Here is a 22,604-nt window from a genome sequence, read left to right as displayed (position 1 = left end):
TTTCTTAATTTTTATGTATGATTTATAAATTATAATGTCGTGTCCGCGCCGTAGCCGTATCCTGTATTTTTAAGAATTGACGTGTCCCGTATCCGTATCGTGTCGTATCCGTGTTGCTGTATCCGTATCGGTGCAACATAGACAATCGTAGATCAAATCTAACTGAATTCAATCATAAATAATTGTAGCCAAACCTATTAAACTTAAAATTTAAGTCAAATATTAATGAAAAAAATAATTTATTCTAATTTCAAATTGAAATAAATTTAAAATTTTTAATAAACAAAAATAAATCTTAAATCTGATTTCGTTTGCCACAGGAGGTTGTCATGGCTAAGTCTTGTACAGCTGTAAACGATGAGAGCTTGAGCTGCCTAAATTGCATCAAGCTAATGCAAATTGTCTTTCATGCCTTTGTGATGCAAGGAAAATTAAATTTTAGGCTGCTCTCTCAGCTTTAAATGTTTTTTGCCCGAAAATGTGGTATAATTTGGACATTCAATAATTTTTAAGAAAGAATATGTGTTTTACTTGCGCTTTTTATGAGGAGGGTTGAGATGAGCTAACATTTGGAATCTGTTACTGCACATCTTACCTCGCCAGAGTCATCATGAGCAATTTAGGGCATTGTTGCTCATGGGAGGCTAGAAGAAGAGGGGAGCCATGGGAACTACTGAAGGTATGTTGATGATTTGTGACGCATCTAGCGGTGACACTGATAGTCATATCCTTTGTTATATGCATATTAGGAGTTTGCTCTTCTTCAAGGCTTTTGCTTCGATGGAAGCTTGGAAAGGCATACACTTAGTTAATGATAAGCTATGGTTCTGAGGTTTCCATACATAATTCCAGCAATTTGAAAACCCTCAAAACTTTTTGTTAAAAGAGGTTGGGTATGAGAAGATCCCCAATACAATTATACGCTTCAGGGAAATAATTGTGTTTCTCCACATGTTGTCAACTAATTAAAGAGTTGTTTGTGCCATAGCTCAAAACCTTGAACTCGTATGTGGCAGGCCTACTTCAAAACAGGCAATCTGTAGAGGCCTCCGGCCACTGTAGGTAATATTAGAGGGAAGTGTTAGAGGCATCCAAGATATTTCTCAAATTATAATTTAATAGTGAGCAATACATGCTTGGGATTTTGAAGCAGTCAATTATTTAAATATAAGAAACACAAAGATTTCTTCTTAAGTGTCCAAATATATTAAATGTTATTAATGTTTGTTAAATGAAAGAGATTCTCATTACATAATCCTAGTGAACCATGTGCAAAAGTGAATCAAAAGGTTTTCAATTACTTGCTTATTAAATAACTAATGTTGGAACGTACATTATGATGGATTAGGTTTTCTATTTTAGATTTTTTGAGATATGTATACAACTCATTTTCGCTTTTAACGAATTTTCATTTAATGTTGAATGCCAAAACAACTATCATTAGATAACGAATGTATGACACCTTAAACATTTTCCTTCAGAATCATTTTAAGTATTGTGAAATGATAATGTAAAATTTCACATGCTATATGAAATAAAAGGCATCTTATTTAAGTAAGGTCAGATAAATATAGAAATATTGAGGATGAGGACGGATATGGCATAGGTATGGATTTTTACACAGGCAAATTGGCAAAACAAGTTATCGAAGATCAAGAAGGGACTGTCAGAATTACTTGTGCTAGTAATGTTGTATAAATATTTTTAAAGGTTTTAAATGTTACGAGAAATCAAATCTTAAGTTTCAATGCAAGGCTTCTTTTTTGCAAAATTGTTGGCAGCTCTTCATGTAGAGCACTGTTCAGATTTGTCTTATTTCAAGGTATGTATTGTGTAAAAGCAGGTGCCTGACTCCAAAATATAAATGATGGGGACATCTTAGCCAAAGCGAAATAACTACTTAATTGTTTTGTATTGTTGTTTTAATCACTTTAACGAGAATCTAAAGTTGCTCTTGAAATCCTTTTGTGCAAATCTCCACTTACACATATAGTTCTACATCAATAAATTTGTATAATGACTTCAATTTTCCTGCTTCAAACCTACTTTTCATGGCAGCAGCATTTTTTTTATGAGATCTTTTTGGTGCATGCATTTGTGTGATTGTCTTGTTCTGATTTTGCGATAAAATTTAAAACCTGCAGGATAATTTGGAAACCTGAATGATTACGTTTGTTATGATAACCAAGCAAACCTTCTCGTGGAAGGCAATGGAAACTCAGAATTATGATAATAGTTGATAGGAAGAAAACATAATGAATTTTATGGCCTTTTTTGCAGATCAGATACGAGGGTGATAAACTTAATTAAAAATCTTGGAGCTAATGCACACCATAAACAAAAGCGAGTTTTATGTATGAACAAGGTGGATCTTGTAGAGGATAAGAAGGACCTGTTAAAGGTTGCGAAAGAGTTTGAGGATCTTCCTGGCTATGAAAGGTCATTCTTTGTTTCATGTAATAGATGTAAATCATATAGCCTTTTCATATTTATTTATTGTTCTTGGCTCATGCAGATACTTCATGATATCTGGACTCAAGGGATCTGGTGTGAAAGATCTTGTTCAGCATTTGATGGACCAGGTGCCATGTTAAGTCAAGTTTTTGGGCTTTTCATTGTTTGTTGTATTATGTTATTGCATATTGCAATTGAATTGGTGATCCTACCCATCAATCCTAATGCTAATATAACCTGAAAGACATCTGTTGACTCTTGTTTTCCATTTAGTTCTTAGAGCTGGCGAAGTAATGTTTTACTATGTTCAGTTGGTCAAGTATTGTCTAGCGCTCATGAAAGACTGTGCTATGATTAGATTGAAATCAATAAGTTTCTCTTTACCATCAATATTTGTAAGGAGAGAGAAAATACTGCTAGAATTTTCTGTCATCAGACAAGATATTTATCAATGTGGCTTCATTTCTTTTTTAAATACAATTTTTCATGAAGATCAATATTGAATATTGATGTAGGCAGGGGGGGTCAAAACAAGTTGGGTTTTATTTTTGGTGAACTTTAATTTCCTTTACTAGATGTCAGCTCATTAATATCTAGTAGAGTGTCTTAAGTTCATAAATTGTAGGAATTAATTAGATTCATTCCCTTCTCTTGGTTGCCTTTATCTCTTCCCCTTCTTGTGTCTCATTAGTTTCTTCCCTTGGTTTCCTTTATCTCTTCCTCTTCTTGGTTTCTTCCTTGTGAATAAAGGATGTGTGCTGGTTGCCTTTTCAGTTTTCTCCCTGGCTGCTTTCCCATCATTCCCTCTGTGTCGTTTCCTGTGTTGGCTCCTCGGGTCCTTCTCTGGCTGCTTTCCTGTGGCTCCCTGGTTGTGTTTCCCGTGGCTTTCCTTCCTGTTTTCTGTGCAGATTTTGGGAATTGTTTTGGGATTATTTCAGGCCTTTAAGTGGCTGATTCTGGGCTATTTTTGGACAGTTGGTTGACCTTTCATTTCATGTTTTTAATTGGTTTAAATGGGGGTTTGTAAGTGGCTGTTTGGCTACCATCTTTGGTCCTATAAATAGGTGATGTTTTGTAATGTTAAAATGAGTTATGTATGCTAATTTTTGGAATAGAAAAACTGATGGTTTTCTTGGAAAAGCTTGAGAGCTTGTTCAACCTCTTCTTCTTCGTCTAGAAAGCTTGCAAGCTTCTCCTCCATTTCGTCTCAGCTTCTAATCAACTTCTTCTATCCACAAGTCCGACGCCACTTGTATCCTTCTTCTCGACGATTGGCAAGCAACTTTAGGTGTTGTTTATGTTTGCGTTTGTAAGCGTCAAAGTTTGTAAGATTCGTTTTTATTTTATAGAAGTTGAAATTTGTCTACTTTTTCTAGTTTTTGTGATCTTTGTGTATTTTTCTATTACCTAGGAAACTTTTGTTTTTGCTTGCAAAAATTTGGGGTTTTTTCAAATTTTTGCTTGCATCAAATATGAATGCAAAACTGTTGGAAAGATGAAAGCCTTGATTACAACTTTCACAGAAATATAAAATGTAGAAGCTGCTTCAAAATAAGATTCCTAGTGAGGTTGATCTTGAGGGCCTTAAAATTCCAACTAATAGTCTTTGGAATAAGTGTTATATCTTGGCTAAGCACATTTTTGTTTTCATGACATGAGACGTACCAACCTTCTTAGGTAGGATACGCTTTGATATGGATGGTACCTTTTAGGGGTGTTTCAAAGTTGCAGAGAGCATGAAGATATTCAAAAGTAGAATTGGCCTTTGATGATGAGTGAAGCAACCATGCATTTGATCTTAATAACTCCTATGAAGATTAGCTTTTTCTTGGTGGATATTTTTTGGGTTGAAAGAGTATTTTTTGGTGTATCTTTGTTACTATGGTTTCCTAAGTTTTAATGCCTATTGAATGCATTTGGCGGACATTTTTAAGGTTGATATAACAACAACAACATCAAGCCTTTATCCCACTGTGGGGTCGGTGACATGAATCATTTTTCTCCATTGTATCCTGTTAAGAGTTAAATTCTCATTTAAATCTATAAATAAAAGATCATTTCTAATATTTTATAACAAAGTCTTTTTAGGTCTACCTCTACCTTTCTTAACATAAGTTAAATCTAATACATCTACTTTCCTAACCAGGTCATCGGAAGGCCGTTTTATGTGACCAAACTATCTAAGGAAACTCTCTCTAATCTTAACTTCCACTGAAGCTATTCCAACCTTTTCACATATATGCTCATTTTGTATATGCTCGTTTTGTAGATGAATGGTTATGTTAGTCAATATTCACTATAATTCAGTTCTGAGTAAATGCACATAGAAAAGTTTTTTATTGTTTATTGTCTTGAGGCAAATAAACATATCAAGTCATCATGGTAGATAGGTTTTTCTAATTTACCTATTTTTTGTTGTCTTTTGTTTGATTATTTTATAATATGTTAAATAATCTCTATGAAAGCTATAGCTGAAGGGTTTGGAAAAATAACGTGGTGCTAATTATTTCTTAAAATTTTACCTCTTTAACAGATTATATTAACTTATTCTGATTATTCAAGTCTTATCTTGGGTTTATGTCATTACAAGAATCACATGTTATTTTTCATTTTTTTTTGTCTTCGCTTCTTGCAATCTGGTAGGCAGTTAAAAGACCATGGGATGAAGAACCCAGCATAATGACTGAAGAGATTATGAAAACCATATCTTTGGAGGTTGTTAGAGAAAAAATGTTGGATCATATTCATCAGGTAGCATCAAGTTATACTGTAAACCTAGATGCTCTCTTTGAAAAGCTATCATAATGTGAGATGCCTCTATTCAGGAAATTCCTTATGTTATTGAACATCGCTTGATGGACTGGAAAGAGTTAAGAGATGGTTCTCTCAGGGTGGAGCAACACTTCATCACCCCAAAGAAAAGCCAGCGACAAATTCTTGTTGGAAAAAATGGCTCTAAAATTGGGTGATTCTTTCTACTTTTCTTTGCAATGTTCAATGATATTAGGGTTGAATAATTTTGATAAAGATATGCAACTTTCTGTTTGGTTTTCTGTCGATTCTTGCCTGAGGATAAAATCTTTGTACCGTAACCATCACAGTTCTTATCTATTATTTAATTTTTGTAGTATAGTGCTTTGAATGTGTAATATATGCCTTCTTTCTGATTATATGCCATTATGCCTATCAAAAATCTATTTCTTCTCCACTATACTGGTGTATATTATTTTTACTTCATACTTGCGGCTAAGATGTAAATATTTTATATTTTTTTATGGTTAAATAAACAGGAGAATAGGCATAGAAGCTAATGAAGATTTGCGGTCGATATTCAAGAGGGATGTACATCTCATTCTCCAAGTTAGAGTTGCAAGAAAAAAAGGTGCTTGAGTTGATTTTTGAATGATCCTGGTAAGTGGCCGTTATCTCTATTTATGCAGCTGTTGGAAATAGAACATTCAAAAGAAGCACTGTCTTTTTTTGTTTGTATAATAACTTTAGTTGAAATAGTAATTATAAATCAGTTAGCTACTGTTAACCCACAAAACTCTTGGGCAATTGAGATGCTAGTAAAGTGTTTCAATAAAGATGGTTATCTAGAAAAGTGAATTCTAATGCATTTGCTTGTTAGTCATCATACCCAATTCAGCTGTAATTTTTGACGTAGCGGTTTGTCTCCTCTCAATTGTATATGATTTAGTGGTTTGTCTCCTCTCTATTGTATATGACTTAGTGTTTTGTCTCCTCTCTATTGTATATGCCCAAGTCCTTGAATTTATTTTTTATAACCTTATCTTGGGTGGATGATTATCCTACACTGTTATGCATAATTGTTAAAATCAATAAACATTTTATTCTTCTTGGTTTAAGTTGTTCTATCTCTTGGTTGCTTTTTTAAATCTCTTGTGAAGTGATTTGATACGACACTTTGAGTGCAAGGAAGCTGGTCTACATGGTTACTGTTTCAAGGGAGAGAGAATTATAAAACATCATATTTTTACTGAATTATTTTTTTTGGTACAATTGTAAAAAGCATGTACGGGCAAGAAAAAAAATAATATTGTAGAATATTGTTAATCATGAGTAAATATTTCAATTATAAATAGTTAAGATTACTTCTATAAATAAGTTATACATGTGATAATTTAATATTGTAACACTCCCCTGCAAACTTGTAGTGACACAGAAGATGTCAAATTGAGTTTGAAAATAACAGTGACTAGAGATTAAGTAGTCAAAGACTTTGTTGCCTAGAAGTTGCTAGGGTCTCCAAAGGAGCGCGTGATTGATCTGTGAAATAGAGAGAGTGTGTGAATTGGATGCAAAGAGCTGGCTACAAGATTCGTGTTTGAGAAGTCAAGAATAAGGTCCTCTAACTTGGTATTTATAGAGAGCATTGACAGAGGTATCAACAAAGAATTTTGACGAAGAGTATTAATAAAAGGAGTTGATAGGGAGGTCGGCATAGTAAGGACAAAAAAGCCACTAGTGCAGTCTTTGCTAGATAATAGTAGTAGATCGTAGCGGTGTACAGATATGTGTGAAATCGAGAAGGGGCATAGTGCCTTAGTAGTTGATTACAGATATGAGTATCTCACGAAAGAAGAAGTCTATAAACCACCAACAAGCTTTAGAGGGAAGTGAGAGAGAAGATCAAAAGAGATTGGAAGTTTGATGAGTACAGTAGCATTGAAAAGATTCTAGGTTGTCTTTGATACTATGCTAGAAGAGGATTGCACATTGACTATTTTATTGGATTAACTTTTTGGTACAGGCATAATTTGCCTATATAGTTAATAGATGAGAACAATAAATAAAAATAAAATAAAAAATAATAATTTTAATAATGAGAAAATCTCAGCTGATTGTATTTTTCAACCGAGGCTTCACTTGTTGCGTACTTCTAAAACAATGGATTTGCCTTCACCATAGTTTCTGGATGAGTTAGCAGCCCAACTAGCAACCAACCCCGACTCAAGCCAAACTCCAACACATGCATCCTCCCCATTTCATGTGGCTAATACACGCCTAAGTTACTGCAATTTGTGCCTGGCATTGCATTTTGATCTTATGCAGATAGAAACCATGTTGGTTGAAGTTTCATTATGACTAGTTTGCAAGTTATCTGCACTTGTTTCTACATGCTTTGGAAGAACTCAACTCTTCATCAGATTGTTGATCACATTTTCTAGTGTTAAAAAAAAAAATGATGAAATACACTATTCAGTCAGCAGTACAAAGGCTCCATACATGCTCTTATTTGGACAGTTCAAATTCAAAGATTTCCTTTCTCCCTCTTTGCGTAGCATTTATGTTGTTAATCCAATCTGATCTAATTATTAATAGGCACTGTTTAAGGTTGTGTGATTGATCTTAGTTTATTGTTTCAATTGAGAATGTCGTGCACGAATCTGATTTTTTTGGCCATACATTTAGATCTGTATCTTATCAGCAGTCTGAATTGCTACTTTTTCAACTAAATATGCTGCAAAGGGATAAAATATTGGCTCAAAATCTTCTTGCACGCTAACCTTTAACTCCTATTTAGGGAGAGCAATTTTGATGAAAGAGAAAGAGAGATAAGCATAAATAGTATACTCTTTTGTTATTGGGATAGAGATCATAAGTTCGAGTCCAACATGTAATCTTTAGACTAAGTATTCACTAGTTCTTTATGTAAAATTAATGTGATTTGTAATGGACCTTGTGACCTTCTAATTAAGCAGATATTTGAAAAGGCTACTCATCTTGATCATTAAAAGCTGTTATCAAATATGGCACGTTGCTAGTTTAAATGGATTAAATCTTTTAGGTTTATAGAATGAATTGATTTTTTCCCTCCCAATATAGGAAACTTAAAAAGGAATTTAAGCAATACACGCCACCTTAATTGTATCACATTTCAATTAGTTTGTTGTCAGTTTTCTTCTATCAAATATCTCTCATGCAAACATAGTGAAAGCTGTCACTTGGTGCTTGAAGAATGATGAAGGCTATATCAAGTTTGCTCATTTGAATAAATATTAAAGTTGGCATAAGCTTGATAAATAATTAAATTAAAACGTAAATTTGGGATGGACAAAACTAGATTTTTGTAAATATAATATTGTAGTTATGGGTAAAATTTGATCATTATATTACAAGGTTTTTTCTTGTTTTATCTTTGGTATTTTTATATACTGAGACATTACAGTGAAAAGAGTTTTAAAATTTTATTATAAAAAAAGACCTTTTGTGATATTTTTTTCAAAATCATCCTATTGTGTCAAGAAACGTGCGGGTATACACTGCTGAAGTATTGAGTAAAGTTTGTCATTAAAGATACTTATTTTCACATTATTAATGGTATTAATGAAATGATGTTATTTGATAGAAATGCAAAAAATATATCAATAGAAATGTAATCTTGCATTGTATTTTCTGATAGCAGAGGTCAATTTATGTTTTTTTGGCGTTAGTCCAACTTTGTTCTAGTAGCTATCATGACAAGATACTCACCATATGTGGGATTAACTTATGCGCGCCATATGTAGGATTAATTTATCTTCTCTTAATCAAATGCTAGAATAGCTTCATTAAGCAACTTTTGAATAATTAATATATTTTTTGAATGAAGGACATTTATTATCTTTTTAATTACCATTGAGTAAATAGCTTAGTAGTAGTGATATCAAAGGCATTATGTGATATGGTTGTCTAATGCTCGAAGTGCTGGGCACTTCGCATGAGTGAAGTGAAGCATCTTCTATTTTAATTATGAGGAATATTTTTGGAGAATATAATATGATTATTGTCACAATAAAATGCTAATAAGTAATAGGAAAAAATAAATTTCAATCACTAAAATGACAAAATCTTGTCAATTAGGTTGTCTAAACAAAGTGTTCACAACCCAAAAGTTATTTTCAAGCTTAAATATGCAAATAACAACCTAAGATGACAACTTCCATAGCGGAAGGCAATATAATCTTTATACCAAAGAGCCTTGACCCGAATATTATACTCGGTTTTTAAGGTATAGGTCTTTGGTTTGAGAGCTGGTTATGCTATGTGAAGTAATTGTTTAGCTTTTAACATGGGTTTAAAATCTATAATTGGCTTTGTGCTTATCTTACATTAAATAAAATATATGGGATATGTCTATATCTTTAAAAAATATATTAAAAAAAATATTTGCAACTATCTATTTTTTTATTATTCATTACCCATGCTCTTTTTACCATAATTAAATCTAGAGCGGTCCATCACATAACATGAAGTGCGTGTTTAAAAAAAAAAAGTTTAGCATCATAGAGGAGAATGCCCGACCGCCTAGCGCTTTACACCAAGGTGCTCACCTAGGGGACACTTTTGTGACCATGTTGCTAGGGAGGTGTTCGAGGCGCTAGAGCTTCGTCTTGCCTCGTTCAAGCATTTAGGCAAAATTGCTGACTTACTTTTGATAACAATGCTCATGGGTGTTCACCCTTTACCTCATGAGGTAAGGAATGTGATTCCTTAAAATAAAAAAACTATATTTCTAATTTGTATATTTTGATATGAAAACATTGGTCATTTGGTCAAATTAATAATTTTCTTGTTTTAAAGTTATTTGCTTTAATTATTATTAAATTCTATTGCATTTACACTTCAAAACTAGAGGTAAATTATCATCAAGGCACTATAATTCTGATCTCATTATTGTAATTAATTCTATTGCAAATCTTTTACGAAAGAGGAATTTGGTAAGTGAGCGGTCGGTCTAAATTCTCATGCATTAGGAGTGTGTATCTGCTCACTAGTTTTTCTTTTTTTGCATCGTGTACTAAACAATGATGATATGCGCTTTGTTCTGGGCATCTGCACAAGTTTCCCAAGATGGTTCTGAACTCTTAGACTTGCCATATTTTTCCTTTAATAATCTGTTTAGTTATTGATTATTATCTTTGAGTTGCATGATCGCCAAAGCTGACACAAGAGCTTGCTAAGTTATTATAGTTACTTATGTACCTCATTATATATGATCTTCCTGTAGTGATGGGGCGACTCTTCTCATTCTGAGAAAATCTAGAAAGGATATTGGTGGTGTGTAATCCATCTAATAGCCTCTGTTGGATCAACGTAGTTCATAAAGAGAGGTGGTTATTCATGACCTTTGGATCTGCAATGATTTGTTTTCCACCATCCTCAGGATTGTCAGTGTTCATTCCCTCTCAAAATCATGCATAGAAAAGCAATTAAAACGCTTTCATTCCTTGATCATTTTTCCCACAAAAAAATTGAAGGGCAAGCTATGACATAGATTTTCATGACTATTAAAGAAAAGTTTAAGAAAACTTCTGCTACAATGCGCTTGGTAGCACATACAGAACATCTGGTGGCCTAGCATGAGGGGAGGGTATATGACCTATGAGAACAACGACCTAGAGATGTTGGGAATCTCTGATGAGGACCTGTAGATGACGACTATGATCTGATATGGCAAGGCAGTAAGTAGCTCACAGAACCTCAAACTGCATTTCTAATGTTGAAAAAGGGAATGGAACGACTTTGTGCGCAGAAAAATATGAAAGAGACTAGTAATTAGGGTATGAGCACTTTGTCTAACTAATAGTTAATGATTGAAGTAAATTGTTCATATATGGTTAAAGTTAGTTGCTGAGTGGTAATTTCATCTGTCAGAAGATTGCATGGTATATTAATGATTTTAAAGAATTTAATTGTATACCGGAAAATGCATGAACTTTTGGGGCCGGTATGCCTATGAAAATCCCTTTTCTGCGTTTTGATGGTCGGTAAGCTTAGCCTACACTATAACTTTTTATAAGAAAGATGTATAGCAGAGAAATTATCGGTGAATAGCTTTAAATTCATTTGAAGATGCAGAGTAGTTCTCGTTTAAAGCTAGCCGTTGCAGGAACATTTGTCATATTATTTGTTTAGCCTATGCTAAGTTATCCATCTTAGTATGTTTATGTTTTTAATTGTAATCATAGCAGGTGTTAAGGACAGAAGTATAATTTTCCAGATTAGAATTTAAATATGTTTTGAATAATTGAATGTGGGCATGTAGTTGTTTTGCTTGATTGCTCTTTTGTCTATATATTGGGGAAAGTCCTTAATGTATAATGTAGCAATGAACCAATGATTGCTTACCAGCCTTCTCCCTTTACTGTCATTTGCGTCGCACCCCAGTTGTTGAATGCCACCTTAACTGTTCGATTAGATGCTGGCTTTAATGGCTTGATGTGTTATTATCCAATTAGAAGAGGAGACCTATTTCCATATCTAATTGTCTCAAGTCAGCTTTAGGCCTCGTTTGAGATGGCTTTCTTACTGCTTCTTAAAGCAACTTTTTAGTACAAAATTTTTATTAAAACAAAAATTTTAATTTCAGAAAGCCGTCCCAAACGAAGCCTTAGTTTTTGACAGCTGAGAAGTATTCGAATCAGACCATTTTATTAACCACTTAGTAAAACTGATATTAGTGAATAAAATTCATTCGTAAAACTGATTTAAGATAATACAGCATCTTTCCTTGTATTATTGCGTTTTCTGTTTTTATGTATTAGTGATTCTCTTACTCCTTCAGGAAAATTTCTAGTTTGATGGCTTCTAAAATTGATTTGGCAGATGTTTTTGAAATGATTGATTGTCCTCGCTACTTGGAGCAACACAATTTAGTTCCTGCCGTTCTCCCCTCATGCTCGCAGTGTCTTCTATGTAACTGCGGGTATCGACTTCGAACCTTTGAATTGTTGATGCAAATGTTTTCTATTTTATCACCATTCTCCCATCATGGATTATTTGATTTCTTAAAATGATGTTATTTTGAGGAGGTATGCGAAGTTTGTAAATAATATTGGTCTCTAAATTAAATCCAACCAAACAAGAGATATAATAAGTTTTATTATTTTTTAAAATGTTTTTTGGGCAGGGGCAACGACTCCATTCCTAAATTTGTTATGTTTTAGAACTTTTGACAGGGGCATGGAAATATATGTTTCCATATTGATTATAAATTTTGGATGTATGAGGGTAATGTTGAAATTATTGTATTATTGGTGAATCAGTTATTTTGAGAGGTACTTACATCTACATAACTATGTAAATAGAACATTGTTGTGTTAGCAGTTTAGCATAAGCCTAGAGAGAATTTAAATAATGATTGGAGTTGGAGGAAGCCTTTAATTTTTGTTTCAGCAGATTTTTTTTTTTCTTTTATTTATTTATTTGCTGAAGTGCGGAAATAGGGTTGAAGTAAGCCCTTTTTTTTTTTTTTGTTTAGGGTTTAGTTGGAGTCCGTGAAACCTACTAAAAGAAAAATATATCCATTACATATTTAACAAAAAATTGAGTTTGGTTCTGTTTGCATCACAGGATTCTATTTCACCTTCTGTATTTTTCTACTTTTTTTTTGTTTTTTGGGACGAAGGGACGGGCCCAATTTCCATATCAAATAAAGGAAGTCACATGTAAATCTGTAAGTGAAATCAGTAAGCTCACATCTTGTAAAAGAAATGAAACAGAGATAATCAAAGCTTGGATAAAAATACAACAGAAAAGAAGAACAAGGGCTACAGAGGTCTGGCAGCGAAAATCTGCCCTGCCCGGTCACATCATACAGAGCAATTTTCCCGGTTGCCTGAGAAAATGATCTCAAATTCCTTAAACTCTAAGATCAGGATGAGGAAAAATTATAATGGGACTTTCATTTTTTCTGCTTTGGAAGGAAATTTAGACAATCGGACTAATGCTATTGATGCTATCACTCAACACTTTCAAAATCTGTACAATCATCCTCCTCCCCCCTTATCTGACATCTCATGTTTCCCTATAGGTGCTGTTATTCCTAATCATCTCTCTTCTTTGCTTTCTGCTCCCATCTCCACTGTTAAAGTTAAAGCGGCTGTTTTTTCGGGCGCCTCTTCCTCCTCTCTTGGATCAGATGGTTTTAATTTCCATTTTTATAAAATTGGTTGGAATATATTGGGGCCTTCTCTCTGGAAAGCTGTTCCATCCTTTTTGGAGAAAGGATATTTACCTAGAAGAATCAAAGCAATAGGCATTGCTCTCATCCTAAAAACGACACATGCTGGTTCAATATCTGATTTTAGGCCAATTTTATTGTGTAACACTTTATAAAAGATCATCTCTAAAATCCTGACCTCTAGGTTTAAACACATTATGCCTCTCATCATTAACCCGGCTTATGCCAGTTTCATAAATAAGAGAATCTCTATTGATAATGTTATTCTTGCTGCTGAAATATTATAGTTCTTTAAAAAATATGCTCGAATGGAAACTTCATGTGTGCAAATTGCAACATTTTGTTTATTAGAGACTTCAATTTTTAAGATTCATCATCTAGAACATCATTGCCTATTGGATTTGTGGTGCTATTTTACCTAAGTTCTGTTGTAAACAAATTGCAAAATTTTTATACGTTGGGGATTCTAATGCTAGGAAAATGCTTGTGGTATCTTGGTTCAACAATACATACACCGTACTCCAGATTCTCATTAATTCTGATGTAAGTATCCCTTGTTTGAAATGGATCTCTGTAAATGGGGGCACCTTTAATTCATTCTTACAGGATTTTTATAAGAATGAAAGATTTTCTACTCTTGGATGGCTATGTTTCATTGGAGGACTCAAAAGTGCTGATGCACTTATTAAGAGGAGTATTCAGGCTGATTCTTCTTGTTGCCTTATGTAATTTGAAACCTGAGAGTGTTACACTTTTTTTTTTTAGTGTGATTTTACTTTCTCTATCATATTTGCACTTCTTTCAAGTTTAAGAAAATTTCTACTCTGACCTGCGTAATGTTTTATCTAAAATCTAATATGCCTTCTAAAAATTTATCTCGAACCTACTCGTTAAGGCTCTCCTCTACGATCCGAAAAAGAGAAAGAGACTGCGGAGAGGCTGGGGCGTGAAAAATGTTGTGGCCGGGAGGTTCCTGACAGTGGCCGGAGGGTGACTGACAGTGATCGGCCGCCGGCAGTGGCCGGGGGTGACCAGCCGTAGCTGGTAGGATAAACATCTCTATACTTCTAATTGGATGTGGATAGCGGTCTAACTCTTTTTGGTTTATTATTATTATTCCTGATTATATTTTGTTTAAGGTATGTAGTGGGGGTGCTTTATGTATACATTTAAATTATTTATGTTTTAATGAACTATAAGTTTAAAATACAATTAAAATTAGATGAACTGTTATTTTTCTAATGTTTGTTCAATTTACAAAATTTATAGCTTTTTTGAAAAGTATTGTATGACTTTGTTTGAAACATTTTTCTTATTATTTTCTACAACAATTTTTTAGTTAAAAAAGTTATTGAAATTAATGAAAAAGTTATAGCCTAAAGTTATTCCAAATGAAATCGCAAACTTATGGCACAAAAAGTTGATGAAATGTTTATATTTGCTTGTTTAGCTCAATATAATTCACTATCAAGTCTAGTCCTTTTTTGGGGGACATTTTGGAATAAGTTTTATGCCATCTGACACTATCAAGTCTAGTCCTTTTTTGGGGGACATTTTGGAATAAGTTTTATGCCATCTGACCGGACGTAGAGCTATATTTGGCCGCCAATAACATGTCGCCACGTGCTCTTACTCTTTACTGCGCGGCTCAATGACTTGACCCTAATCGGAACTTAGGAATGCTATGTTCGTGTATTGTGAGGTATTACTCGGTATTTGCTCAGTATTGCTTGGTATTGCTTGGCAATAACGAGAAATATCGCTCTGTGAAGACCAATACTGAGCAATATCGAGTTGTACCGAGTTTTTCTAGAAAAACTCGGTACAACTCGGTATTGCTTGGTATTACTTGGTATTTGTTCGGTATTGGTTATTGCCGAGCAAAATCGACCAATACCAAGCAATACCTAGCAAAATCGAGAAATATCAAGCCATCCTGGGTCCGTTCCGGGTCGGGTTGTCGGGGCGCGCGGCAAATAGTGAGAACGCATGGCGCGATTCTATTGGCGGCTGAACGTAGAGCTAGGTCTTGTGATCGGACCAAATAAAAGTTTGACATTTTGGGCAATTAGGGTAGACTCATATACACGTCATATATGCAAATTTCGAACTCAAGATCTCTAAGTTGATAGTCAAAGTTCTCAACCAATAGATTAAAATGAGCTGCTTATGTCATGTTCTTTCATCAAACTTTCTTTTATTGTTGGCTAACTTTAAGCTTTTCAAAATAGAATTCATCAAAATCTATTTTTTGCAAATAGTAAAATAAATTAACTTGCATATTATTTAATAAAATTAAAAAATTTGTAATATCTATAAGATAATAAATTTATTTCATATTAAAATCTAAATAAAATAAAATAAAAATAAATATTATTGTCAATGCCTCTATATTGAATATGAATTTAATTAACATTTCATTTATGACAATTTTCTTACTACTGTTTATCATAATTCTTTAATACTTTTTTTTAAAAAAAAAATAGTAAAAAAACAGTTATAGAAAACTATATTGAACAAAGCTTAAATTAACATTCTAAATAAATTAAAAAATGTAATATTCCCAATTGGATTCAATAACTAGGAATTACATATCAACTATTTGATTGAATTTGAAGGCTCTTTTGACATTATTTCGTTCTCAATAACTCATATGTGGAAACAAAATTCTCAAAATTTAAATTATATCTAGAATTTAAAATTTTCCTTGATATACAATTATTTTTAGATAGATTTACATACATATCACTTAATACTAATTCAATTATATGTGTACCACCAAAGGAGACAAGGAAGAGCAAATTATCACATGTACATTTTTTATATGTGAGAAATCTATTATTTTCTCTTATATACATGCTCGATTTAAGAGAGTGAAGTAATTAGATTAATTTATTTTTCGTAATCAAAACTAATCTATTGATATATCATCAAAAAATTATCTTGATCGGGCATGAATCTTGAGAAAAAATCAAGTTGGAAACTTCAAAAATTAAATCGGAGACCATCTGAACTCCGCTTTCAACAAACTTATAGTCGAACTAAACGTCTTGAAAATATGAACCCAACAACACCAAATTCGACTCAATCCGAGCCCAAATGAGTCCAAATCAAGGACCCGAAGCACATTTGGAAAGTTCAAAATTTAATTTGGACGATCAAACGGTTTCCAAAATTTATTTGCTTATAGTTGAATCGAGCGGCTTGACGAGACGAATCCAACGAGTTAAAGATCGTTGATTTCTGATATCATTAAGCTATATTTTTATTCATATTTATGCTATAGAATCAATATATTTCATTTTTTTCTATATTTTATTAAAAATCTCAATATATATATGTGTAAGTTTTAGTAAAAATCTTCGACTTTTATTGGAAATTTTATTTTAAAGAATCTCGGATAAATTTTAGCTGAAATTGAAACTCAATTAAATTAGTTGAAATAAAAAAAATGTTGAGTAAAACTCATTTAAATATCTTTCGCTCCTCTCTTGCCTTCAAATGAAGATCCCCCAGTAATGAGACAACAAACAATAGGCCCCTCTGAATAAAATTTCTGGCTCCGCTACTGCATACCGCCCATAGTTCATTTTCATATCAAATAAGAGTAGTAAAAATGAAATATATGAGTAATAAGAAAGAAATATAAGTGGTATATTTGATAATAAAATAATATAGAATGGTATGTATGTAATATTAAAATTTTAGATATTAGATATGTAAATAGAATGTTGTAAAATGATATGATGTAAATTTTTCTTATTTTTAATAAAATGAATAATTTTAGCCAATCTCATCAATTTTGTAAAATAGATATATTCAAAAAAAAAAATCAAACGGTCTGTAGCTGTTCTGCTTTCTGATTTCTGCAGTCCCACAGATAATTCATAATTCCCCTCCAGCGCGACGGCTCTGTATTCAATTATTTTGTCGATCTCGCTCGGTAAATAGGTAAAAAGGAAAACGAGAGAGAGAGAGAGAGGGCGGGCGAAACAAAAGCCTCTAAAACAGAACAGATTCAAAAACTCACTTCTCTTCTCCTACTTCGTTCTCTACGCCACTGACCTTTTTCCATTTCTGTCTGGATATTTGGAGACTAGGGTTAGGGCAAACCGGCGGATCGGAGGCGGAGAATGGCTGACAATGGCGCCACTTCAGACTTCCAGCTTCCGGACGAGATACTCTCCGTGATCCCTACGGACCCCTACGAACAGCTGAATCTGGCTAGAAAGATAACCTCGCTCGCCATCGCGTCCCGCGTCTCCAAGCTCGAGTCTGAGGCCGGTCGGATGCGCCAGAAAATTGCTGACAAGGACAGCGTCATCTCCGAACTCCAGAGTCGGATCTCTGAGCTTGAGATTATTTTCCGAGAGACGGATGCGCGCCTGAGGACGTCCCTTGAGGAGAATGTATGCGCCTTCTCTTTGGAGTTTGGACTGATTTCCCTCGCTTGTCGAATCAGTCTCCACTTGTTTACTATTTTTTATTTCTTTTTGTGAAGATTAAGTTGTTGAAGGAGCGGGATTCTTTGCTAGTGGCTTCGAAGAAGATGAGTCGGGATTTGGCGAAGGTGTGCATCGTTCCCCTTGTCTTCCGTTGTTTTATAATCTTGCAGTCTATTGTAGATGGTACATTGGATTGCATGTAGGGTTTATCTTGTAGACTTGACAGAATTAGTTGTGGTCCTGATGAGCAAATGGTATTTTCGTGAAGAGATTAGCCTATCTTCAGCAGTGTATCTGATAATGCTCATGGTTTTGTGGTAACACTATCTGTGGTGCAAATATGAAATCAGCTCACTTGTAGTCCTTAGTCCTGGTATTGTCTTTCTATTGTAAAGTTTTGAACTCTCCTGTTGAGGTTGTGGACTTACTGGAACTTTTCCCTTTATGTGTTAGCTTCTGCTTAAGAATCGCATCTTGCTTTTTCAATTTCAGTTTATAGAATTGGGTCTGATACTGGTTCTAAAGTTGCTATAGATGGTTCAAACTAAGCTTCAGGATCTCAACGTAAAGAGAGGGTGATTTATACATAGGTACCTTGTTCATGGTATGTTATGAAAAAAAAGATTCTGAAAACTACTTAGGACACTTGCTAGGATAATTCACCATTGGAGGACCTACCTTGAACTCCTGTTGACCTCAGAATCTTATCTTTAGTTTATAAATTTGTTTGAAGCTGAATGGAAGTTAAAATTTCTAATTGGATCTCAAATAGTTTACACAAGGATTTTTAGAAATAACTAACAAATCTTGCATCCTTATCAAATAAAGTGTAATGGTAGATAGACATTTCATAAAAGAGAAACTGAAAAGTTAATTGATTTGTATTTTATATATGCTTATAGGAAATTAACTTGCATACATTATCAATGAATGGCTCTGCAATCTCACTTTGAAAAATATATAAGCAAATTGGGAATGATAGGTTTATATCATTCAGTTTGAGGCTTGATTGTACGACCCACAACCCCACCAATTTTGGTAGAAATTCTTAAGAATACGGATTAAATGTTCTAATCATTTGATCAATCCTCTTATTGCCCTTAAATTATAATTTATATGCCTCTTCTTCCTCTTCTAGTTGTCAGCCCCTCTTGGATTTTTTTTTTTTAAATAGCTTTGATTTATTTTTATTGTAAGACTTTTAGATAAGTTTATCTATACTTTCACGTTTTATACATGATCAACCAATAAAACTGAAAAAATATATATTTTTTCTATTTTTCTACATATTTTTTCTTAACTTTATATGCTAGTTTATTTTTGGCAAAAAAAATGTCTAGTCTTATGTCTTTTGCACCAAATGTCAAAGAAATATAAGTGCCACAGAAGTCATCTCTGTTTCTATCCCTCATATGCCTATTACTGCTGTTATACTGTTATTGTCCACACAGCTCCTCCCTTTGCTATTAAAATTCTATGTTGTCTTCGTTACGCTTACTACTATTAGGTGGATGGCGCAACCTTGTTTTATGATTATTGATGTTGACCACTGAAATTTATATTGTTCTGGTCACATCTTAAAATCCATGCTACTCCTTTATTAAGTAATTTTCCTCTCCTTTGTTCGATTATGTCGAAAACAATTGTCCTCAAATCCGCCAATCTACGGACAATAATCTTTATCTTTCCTTTTAACCTTTTTTTAACTATATTTGCCATAAAATACAGATGGAGACATTCAAAAGGCATCTGATGCAGTCGCTGAATGATGATAATACTTCTGTAAGCTTCGTTTATTAACTACTTTCTAATATATTTGTCTATTATATATTCATTTGTGTTAATGCATGGAAAGATGAGGAATTCTATTGAAGGCTGATACTTGATTCTCCTTGCTTTTATATATTTTGACTGCAGACGGAAACTGTGGATATAGGAACCTGTGATCAGTCTATTACTAAAGCTTCCACTTGTAAAGGTACTTTCCTCTTTGATGCAACATAAATGCATTTATTATTCGTCAAGCTTTCTTGAAGTGGTTTGTTAGGCCGGTTTAATCTGAACTAGCCCGGCCCAAGGGCCGGTTCAGGTTTATAGGAGACAGACTAATGCTGCCTCCTTTCTTCCAAATCCTGCTGCCAATCACAAGGGGGTCCACTAGGGACTAATTAAATCAAGAGGGTAGGGGCTAAGGGGGGGCTAAACAGTGAAAGAAGGGGGCGGATATCCTTGAGGGGGAAATTTGAATTAGGAATCAATTTCAGGAAATTATTGTATTAAATAGGAGTTGTGAGGGTTAGGGCATGCTTGATTATTGTTTCTCTTGGAGTTCTCTTTGGTGTCTTGGGCACTAGACTCATCGTCTAGAGATAAGGAGAGTACAATCCTCCTCTCGAATTGAGAACCAATTGTATCTTTGCTTTGTGCTTTCTTTGATTTGATTCCTATAATACAATCAACTGTTTTAGATTGTTTTCATCGAAGTTCTTGTATTTTTCTCGTTGTTTTTACAAATGATTATTAAGTTTGCTTGCGAACTCAAGTATTTCCTATCATGGTTCTGGATTATATTCATCTCATTCTTCATTTGACATGCTTTTGATTCGGAAGATGGTGTCTCTGCTGCCCTCACTGCGCCATATCCAGCCAGCGCAAGTACAGAAAAGAACAATACAACTCAAGACGGTACTAATGATTCGACAACACTGATTTACTTTGAGAAATATGTATTTAATGTTAGAATCACAATTGGATGGCATGCAGGAAAGAAGTTCATCTCATCTTACATCACTCCTCGGCTCACCCCCGGCACCACACCAAAGGTAAAATCAAACGCCGGTTCTCCAAAAAGGTGTTCGACCGGAGTATCACCAAAAATGACATCTGGTGCAACTTCTCCCTCAAAATCTCAAGCCGAAGGATACACTTCAATGTCTCCATGGTGCCCATCAAGCAAGCAATCATCTGCAGCCAATTCTCCTCCCCGGGGACGTTCTTTGCCAGGTTCTGATTCTCAACTAGGAGTGTAAGTGAGTCGAGCTGGCTCGCACTCGAGCTCAACTCGTTTATGGGCTCGTGAGCCGAGCTTATCGAGCTCATGAGTTGAGCTTGAGTTTGAGCTTGAGCTAGCTCGGCTTGTGAGCTCATGAGACGGCTCGAATAAATATTAATATTTTTAAAATAATTTTATTTTATTCATTAAATTTAAATATTTTAAAAAATTAATTAAAATCATCTAAGTTTTATTTAAATATTAAACTATTCATTTTTTTTTTCTAAAATTTGACTAAGTTTTAAAAATCCTGCCTAAATTTAAGAATTCCCGCCTATGACCTGCTAGCCGGCTCGAGCTCGTTTATAGTGAGACAAGCTTGACTTCACTCGAGCTCGAGCTCGCTTTCCAACTAACGAGCTGAGCTCGATAAGGGCCTAAACTCGACTCGACTCAACTCATTTACACTCCTAATCTCAGCCATGCTTCTAGAAACTTCTATTCACTATACTTTTCAAACTATATATATCATGTCTATTTACATTAGCAATGTGAAACATCTTTATTAAGTTTGCTATTTCAAATGAGTAGTAGCAATTACAAATTTTCAGGGCGCACTCGTGTGGATGGCAAGGAGTTCTTCCGCCAAGCCAAGTGAGTACAGGCGTCCATACTTGTAACAGAATCATATATTCATTTGCATCTTTCAGCTCATTATATGTACATTCAGGAATCGTCTCTCTTATGAGCAATTTGCAGCATTTTTAGCCAATATCAAAGAACTAAATGCCCAGAGACAGTCACGAGAGGTTTGTGCTGCTCTCTTCTTCCCATCATTCATTTATTGAGAAAGTAGTTCTGTTATGAAGGTTTTGATATCATTTTCTCAATAATTTGGTGAACTTCTGCAGGAAACTTCGAAGAAGGCAGAAGAAATTTTTGGAGCAGACAATAAAGATCTGTTTCTTTCCTTTCAGGGGTTGCTCAATCGTAACATGCCTTAGATGGTGGAAAAATTATTACGTGCGGGTTCGGATTTGCCCGGAGACCAATAAAAATGCGCCACATCGCTCCCAAAAATGCACCGCGCTCAGTACCGAGCGCGGAATGGGACGGTTCTCCCGTACGGTGTCCGCACACAATAATCTCCTCGGAGAGATTATTCTGTGCGGACACCGGATGGGAGAACCGTCCGGTACTGTTTGGTACTGAGCGCGATACATTTTTGAGATGATGTGACACATTTTTATTGGTCATTGGATGATGTCCGGACTCTGCACAAAATAATTTGTCGTCACGGTAGGGGATGCTAAGCAATTAATTAGGGTTGCGAACAATCTGCTTATATCTAGCTGATCCGAACCTGCCTCAGGATCTGCGTGAACATTCTATTTGATCTCCAGTCGGGTTAGGTTTAGCTACATTTTTTGCTCAATCCAATCTTGATTTCGGCCAGACAGGACTTGTTAAGCTCAATTTGAGTTAAAAGTTGTTCGATCTCATTTTTTATTTTCTTTTGAAACAAATATGAACTCTTACATAGATCAGGATAGGCGCACTATACCAATAGAGGAAAACTATCTCATAAATAAACAATTTAGAATATTAAGTAAATTGTTCATTTTGGTTTTTAAATATGCTCATTTTTTTATTTAAAAAGTAGCTTCCTAAGAATATTATAAAATATTGATTTAATGTTGGTTTACTTTTTAATTTGATAATTTGTTTTATGTTAACTCACTCA

General features: G+C 34.2%; 2 protein-coding genes across 2 annotated transcripts in view; both read left to right on the top strand.

Annotated features, from left to right (window-relative positions):
* The window catches only part of LOC110115459 (GTP-binding protein ERG), a 21,682-nt gene extending 9,336 nt beyond the window's left edge, over window positions 1-12,346 (top strand). The window contains exons 4-9 of the mRNA XM_020848700.2: window positions 2,281-2,439; window positions 2,516-2,582; window positions 5,098-5,205; window positions 5,280-5,419; window positions 5,745-5,865; window positions 12,067-12,346. Of these exons, the coding sequence (XP_020704359.2) occupies window positions 2,281-2,439; window positions 2,516-2,582; window positions 5,098-5,205; window positions 5,280-5,419; window positions 5,745-5,844 (574 nt within the window). The 3' untranslated portion in view covers window positions 5,845-5,865; window positions 12,067-12,346. The remainder of the gene's footprint in view (window positions 1-2,280; window positions 2,440-2,515; window positions 2,583-5,097; window positions 5,206-5,279; window positions 5,420-5,744; window positions 5,866-12,066) is intronic.
* A 5,050-nt stretch (window positions 12,347-17,396) lies between these two features.
* On the top strand, window positions 17,397-22,282 carry LOC110115463 (uncharacterized protein At4g15545). The gene is made up of 9 exons (XM_020848705.2): window positions 17,397-17,832; window positions 17,925-17,993; window positions 19,597-19,650; window positions 19,786-19,846; window positions 20,479-20,553; window positions 20,632-20,871; window positions 21,472-21,514; window positions 21,591-21,669; window positions 21,772-22,282. Exons 1-9 carry the CDS (start codon window positions 17,557-17,559, stop codon window positions 21,862-21,864), a joined length of 990 nt encoding a protein of 329 aa, XP_020704364.1. The 5' UTR covers window positions 17,397-17,556; the 3' UTR covers window positions 21,865-22,282.
* The last annotated feature ends 322 nt before the right edge of the window (window positions 22,283-22,604 follow it).

The sequence above is a fragment of the Dendrobium catenatum genome, unplaced genomic scaffold (assembly GCF_001605985.2).
Source record: "Dendrobium catenatum unplaced genomic scaffold, ASM160598v2 fragScaff_scaffold_1483, whole genome shotgun sequence".
NCBI classification, from domain to species: domain Eukaryota; kingdom Viridiplantae; phylum Streptophyta; class Magnoliopsida; order Asparagales; family Orchidaceae; genus Dendrobium; species Dendrobium catenatum.
This window is presented reverse-complemented; position numbering and strand designations above follow the sequence as displayed.

Coding starts and splice junctions, on each gene's coding strand:
- LOC110115463 (XM_020848705.2), top strand. CDS start 17,557: ATGGCTGACAATGGCGCCACTTCAGACTTCCAGCTTCCGGACGAGATA. Junction 17,994..19,596: donor TGAGTCGGGATTTGGCGAAG/GTGTGCATCGTT, acceptor CATAAAATACAG/ATGGAGACATTCAAAAGGCA. Junction 21,670..21,771: donor CCCAGAGACAGTCACGAGAG/GTTTGTGCTGCT, acceptor GAACTTCTGCAG/GAAACTTCGAAGAAGGCAGA.